General features: G+C 41.1%; 1 protein-coding gene across 1 annotated transcript; it reads right to left on the bottom strand.

Moving 5' to 3' along the window:
* Positions 1–228: 228 nt before the first annotated feature.
* LOC131223825 (putative multidrug resistance protein) lies at positions 229–5021 on the bottom strand. Its single transcript, XM_058219333.1, has 3 exons — positions 4054–5021; positions 1986–3922; positions 229–1526 (listed from the first exon to the last, which is right to left on the bottom strand). Exons 1-3 carry the CDS (start codon positions 4657–4659, stop codon positions 1145–1147), a joined length of 2925 nt encoding a protein of 974 aa, XP_058075316.1. The 5' UTR covers positions 4660–5021; the 3' UTR covers positions 229–1144.
* Positions 5022–5697: the final 676 nt, after the last annotated feature.

The raw sequence follows: 5697 nt of genomic DNA, 5'->3' as shown, positions 1-5697 counted from the left end.
ATATGTACCATCCTTTTCCTCCATTGGCTGGATGGTTAGGATCACACTGTCAAAATGATTTTTTGGGAGGGCTTTGCAACCAAGGGTGAGCCCACGTGATGAACGGTCCAGATCATTGATCATACCCTTTCAATTATAATAGATATATATGAACTCCCCATCTTGGATGGCTAGGATCTTAGATCAGAGAACCATTCATGAGAGATTGGAAATCAAAGGCAGGGTTGATGTGATGGACAGTTCATATCAATGATAAGATCTCTATTGATAATCAATGTAGATTGTCCATTTTTTTAGGCGTTAATTGGATGGGTAGGATGATTCGATCAGAAATCAAGGTGACCCCACATGATGGACCGTCCAAATTACCAATCAAAATCTTTTCCTCCATTGTCAAAACATAAAAGGAGAATTCCCATTTTCTTGGAAGCATATTTGTCCATTGTTCCATGAACCATGTTGCCAAGCCTAACCCATGATATATGGGGCCTACCTTGCTATATGGCTATCTGTTTTTCCAGCTCATTTTTAGGGCATGAGCCCAAAAAAGAAGCAGATCCGAATCTCAAGTGGACCACATCATAATATTAATTTTCCGTCCAACCTGTTGATAAGGTCACACAGACCGGGATGAAGAGAGAAAAACAAATACCTACTTCATCCAAAACTTTTGTGTCCCACAAGAAATTTTTAATAGTCAATCACCACTGTTTCCTGTTGTGTGGTCCACCTGAGATTTGGATCTGCTTCATTTTTGGAATCATGCCCTGAAATGAGCTGGCAAAATGTACGGACAGCATGGATATAAAATATATACATCAAGGTAGGCCCCACGCTCAGGGCTGCACCGTGTAGGGTGAGTTGTTAAAAGGCATTTTAATTTTAAAAAATAAAAATAAAAATAAAAAAGACATCATACCACATTGGCATCCAATGCTTTTATGAAAAAATTAGTTACTATCTTATACATCTGCTATTAATCTAAACATTTATTAGTTTTAAGTATTAAATATCAAGTAGATTTGAGTCGAGTTTAAACTCGGGTTTTTGAACAGAACATATAGGTGCAACTACAACCAAATTTCACTTGTATAGAACTACATTTTCTTCTTCTTCGTGATTTAGCTCTTGGGTAGATTCTATTCTATTCTATGATGATTTTGTTTTGGTTTTGGAGTTTCATGAGAGAGTAGTAAGAGCCACCATCTCCTATAGCCATTAGATGAGAATGTGAGCCTTCTTCAACAATCTTTCCATCTTTTATCACTGATATAGATTCCAACTTCTGAATCATGGAAAGTCGATGAGCAACAATTACACACGTTCTCCTACCTGTAATCATCTTCTCCAAGGCTTCTTGTACTAAGCTCTCTGATGCAGCATCTAATGCACTGGTAGCCTCATCCAAGAGTAGGATTGCTGGATTCCTGAGCATAGCTCGAGCAATTACAATCCTTTGTTTCTGACCACCTGAGATCTGAACTCCTCTTTCTCCACAATATGTTTCATACCCATCTTGCATGGAGCTGCAATCCTCATAGCCAATCAACCACCCATGAGAACTCTTACTAATTACTATAGGGAAGATATATGTATTCATCTCTTGGAGCCCACATTGCTGCATGATCGGATTATCCGAACCGAACATCTAGCAAATACAATCACCGATGGACTACGGTCCAAAAATTTGTCCCTGTGGATGACTTAATCCACTGATAAAAAGAAGATTGTCAACTACCATTTGCTTTGAACCATTTATTTGTAAGAATGCAGACTATTGGATTATCAGGATCTTGATTTTTGGACTGCAGCTCATGTTGGTAGCTTTGGCTAGTAATGTAGTTTGGATAACTCGATTGCATGGCATGTGGGTCCCGTCCTTCATGCACTTTATGTTTAACAGGCTTCATGCAATGCTTATTGCAAGATGAGTTTATTTGTTGATGAAAGAAGGTTGTATGTTCTGCACATGGATTGAACTGTACCTTATGAATTCATGAGCATTGGCAAGATTCGCAGCCTCTGCTATCTCCGTTTCAGTCACATTCTCATTTCCATATGCAATGTTCTCGCGGATCGTACCTGCAAAAAGAACTGGCTCCTGGCTAACCAATGCGATATTCGACCTCAAATGCCTCAAATTAAAGCTCCTGATGTCCTGTCCGTCGATCTCCACTGAACCTTTTAACGGGTCATAGAATCTCTCGATCAGACTGATAAGGGTAGATTTTCCGGAACCACTCTGACCGACCAATGCTATCGTCTTTCCAGCTTCAATCTTGAGACAGAGTCCTCTGAATATCATCTGTCCAGGCCTTGAAGGATAAGAAAAGAACACATTCTTTAGCTCAACATGGCCCTTGATCATCTTCCTGGGTTTGATTCCTTTAGGGTCATCAGGCTCGATTTCGCTCCTTCTATCTAGAATTTCAAAAACTGATTGGACAGCACCACTTCCCTTGGCTAAGTCAGAAGTCATGCTGCCAGCATCTGCAATGACCTTGCCTGTGCCCATCAAGGTGAAGAAAACCTGAAGTAGATGTTTGGGGATTATCTCTCCTTGAAGCACCAACCTCCCTCCATACCAGAAGGTTATGGCTATACTGGCTGTGGTGACAAATTGGGAGATGGAGAGGCCGAGGCCAACGAACCATGAATGTTTCATGGTCTCTCTCTTTGGGCCTTTCGAAGCAATTTCATAAAGGTCCAACACCCTTTTCTGTGAAGAAAATGCTGCGATTGTCCTGTAGTTAACCACAGCCTCACTTGCTAATTGGCTGCCTTCATTTTGCGCTTTTCGTGCTTTTGCAGACATGTTCGCCATTAACACCCGCTTTGAATAGAAGCATGATATGATTAAAGGCTGCATTGCGATCATGACGATCGCTACCTTCCATGCGATCACCAAGCCCATTATGAATGCCAAGGAAGCTGTACTAGTGACCTGTATAAGCAAGGACAAACGATCACCAATGAGCGACCGGACCACATTAGCTTCGGTGGCTAGCCTTGCAACGATCACTGCACTCAAGTTCTCATCTCGGTCGAACCACCCAATCTCAAAAGTTAGCATTCTTCGGAGCATTTTCTCCCTTATCCTTTTAGTTAAACGCTCCCCCATGATTGCAAAGTTGTAATGTTGGATAAGATTGCTGACTATGCTAACAAATGCTATAGCCAAGAAGAAGAAGCAATATAGTCTGATCTCTGATCTGATGAGACCCTTGTCATTTTTTAAGTAAACACCAGCAACTGACCCCATGCAGTACGAATGTAGGGGCTGAACTGCTCCAAAACCAATCGCGCCCAAGCATCCAAGCATGGCTCTCTTCCATTCTGGTGAGTTCATTTTCATCATCCTCCATTGAGAAGGAGAACCCATGGAAGATTTCATGGAGCTTCCTTCCTTAGGACTATTGGGGTGATGACCTTGGATGACCGACGATGGTGATGGGCTGCTTGCCTGGATGGACGAAGGTGATGGGCTACAATTGCTCAAACCTATAATGCTTGAATTCTTGCTGTTTAACATCTTATGATTATTGCTTCCTTCTTTTTCCGGAGAATTAGTAGTGGAGTCTTCATTTTTCATGATTGATTGCTGTGATTGCAACATCGCAGAATAGGCCCCATTGCTCACTTGGTTGAGCTGATGATGAGAACCTGATTCGACCACTTTCCCCGATTGGAGAACCGCAATCAAATCCGCATTATGGATTGTGGAGAGGCGATGGGTGATGATTATCGTTGTTCTTCCTACCGAAGCCAGATCCAATGCATCTTGCACAGCGCTTTCAGATTCTGCATCCAATGCACTAGTAGCTTCGTCGAGCAATAGTATTCTTGGGTCTTTGAGTAAGGCCCTTGCTATTGAGATCCTTTGCTTCTGTCCTCCAGACATTTGGACTCCAAATTGCCCCACCTGATCAAGCATATAAAAATGATTGTTAACCAAAAATCAGTAGGGATCCTTTGATGTTGTTCATTCCATTATATAAATATCAGAAAAGGTCAATAATTGAATGAGAGATACAATATTTATAAATTCCTCACTTGTGTTTCATATCCATCGGGTAATTTAGTAATGAAATCATGTGCATTAGCAACCCTGGCTGCTCTAACAACAAGCTCCATGGTAGCCGCATCATTGCCAAACAACATATTCTCTTTTATGGAAGTTGCGAAGAGGATCGGCTCTTGGCTGACTAGACCCATTTGAGATCTCAACCATCTCAATTGGAGTCTCTTGATATTCATCTGATCGAAGAGGATTTCTCCTCTCGATGGATCATAGAACCTTTCGAGCAATGAGATGACAGTAGATTTACCAGAACCACTGCTGCCAACCAAGCCTATGGTCATACCAGCAATCACTTTAAGATCAAAACCTTGTAGAACAGGGGAATCTGGTCGTGATGGGTATGCAAAATCGACAATCTTAAACTCGATCTCTCCTCTCACATGTTCTAGGGTCAACCCTGTTTGGTCATCAAGATCGATGGTTGGTAGCCGATCAATCATCTCGAATATATGTGATGCAACAACCATTGCCTCTGAGATGGACCTGAGATTTGGAAGTGCACCCATAACAGCCCTGTAGGGAGAATAATGAGTTCCAAAAATCAACAACAGCACCTTACTTTTTGAAGTAAAATCCATCTTATAATCTGTCTACTTTGGGTGGTTACTCTGTTCATTTAACATCATTCCTATATTAGTTTGCTTAATTATATTGGATAGAGGAATGCTGAGAGAATTTGCAAAACCAGGAAGAAATCACTTATTGGCAAGTTAGATCATTCTCCCATGTGGGACCCGCTACAGATGTTCCCAGCTTCCCATATTTCCATATGGATGCTTGACCAATGATTATGTGACCATGTGATGTTATCCTACTCGATCACACAACTCGGCTTAACCATTCATCTTATGGAAAATTTTCTATATTTTTTTCCCCATGAATTTAAGAAAATTATCTCCTTGTTTTCAATCAACCTATGTAATAGACTATTAGATTTAGATAGCACCTGTGAGAGTTTTACGCTCTCATTGCCGGTCCCAATCCCGGATAAAGGAGGGCTGTGTTAGGTTGCTAACCAGGCCACAACTTTGATCATGAACCTGACATTACCACATTTCAACCTTCTGTGATAGAATGGAATGGTATAATAGGATTTTTGTAGCTGGCCCCAATTAGTTGGGATATGGCTTTGATGAAGAGTTTAAGAAAAATGGCCAAGTAGATCTTTCAAATATCTCATTTGTAAGAGAGAGCGGAGAGAGTTTTGAGAAGGAAAGAGTGAGTAGTAGTGCTAGAATGGCTTTGATACCATTACTCTCTCTCTCTCTCTCTCTCTCTCTCTCTCTCTATTTCTCAAATTTCTCCTCTCCTCTCTTGTATCTTTCATAAACTGCATAGTATCAAAGAGGGTTTGATCATGCTAGAGTCTTCCCCTCCTTTCTTCTCATAAAACTCTTCTGCTCATTATTTTCTCTTTTTCTTTCTTTTGCTTGTGCTGAGAGTTCTTTAAAGAATCTAGGGTTTTCTTTTGCTTGTGTGCGGGGCTTGTTGATAGCTTGCACGTGAAGACGTGAGTGATGGATGCAGTCATCCTCCTAGTGTGAAGTTGTTTGAAACTGTGCGTGATTGGCCTACACTGATTTGTTAGGCTGATTGGTGTGTGTTATGAAACATGT

This window comes from Magnolia sinica, chromosome 13 (genome assembly GCF_029962835.1).
Source record: "Magnolia sinica isolate HGM2019 chromosome 13, MsV1, whole genome shotgun sequence".
In the NCBI taxonomy this organism is placed as follows: domain Eukaryota; kingdom Viridiplantae; phylum Streptophyta; class Magnoliopsida; order Magnoliales; family Magnoliaceae; genus Magnolia; species Magnolia sinica.
The sequence above is the reverse complement of the archived record's forward strand: the minus strand, read 5'-3'. Positions and strand labels throughout refer to the sequence as shown.

Bases quoted from the DNA above. Each gene is read 5' to 3' on its own strand.
- LOC131223825 (XM_058219333.1), bottom strand. From the start codon at position 4,659: ATGGATTTTACTTCAAAAAGTAAGGTGCTGTTGTTGATTTTTGGAACT. The intron at 3,923-4,053 runs GTGAGGAATTTA...ATGCTTGATCAG, and splicing joins CCGATGGATATGAAACACAA to GTGGGGCAATTTGGAGTCCA. The intron at 1,527-1,985 runs GTACAGTTCAAT...TGAGGATTGCAG, and splicing joins AATGCTCATGAATTCATAAG to CTCCATGCAAGATGGGTATG.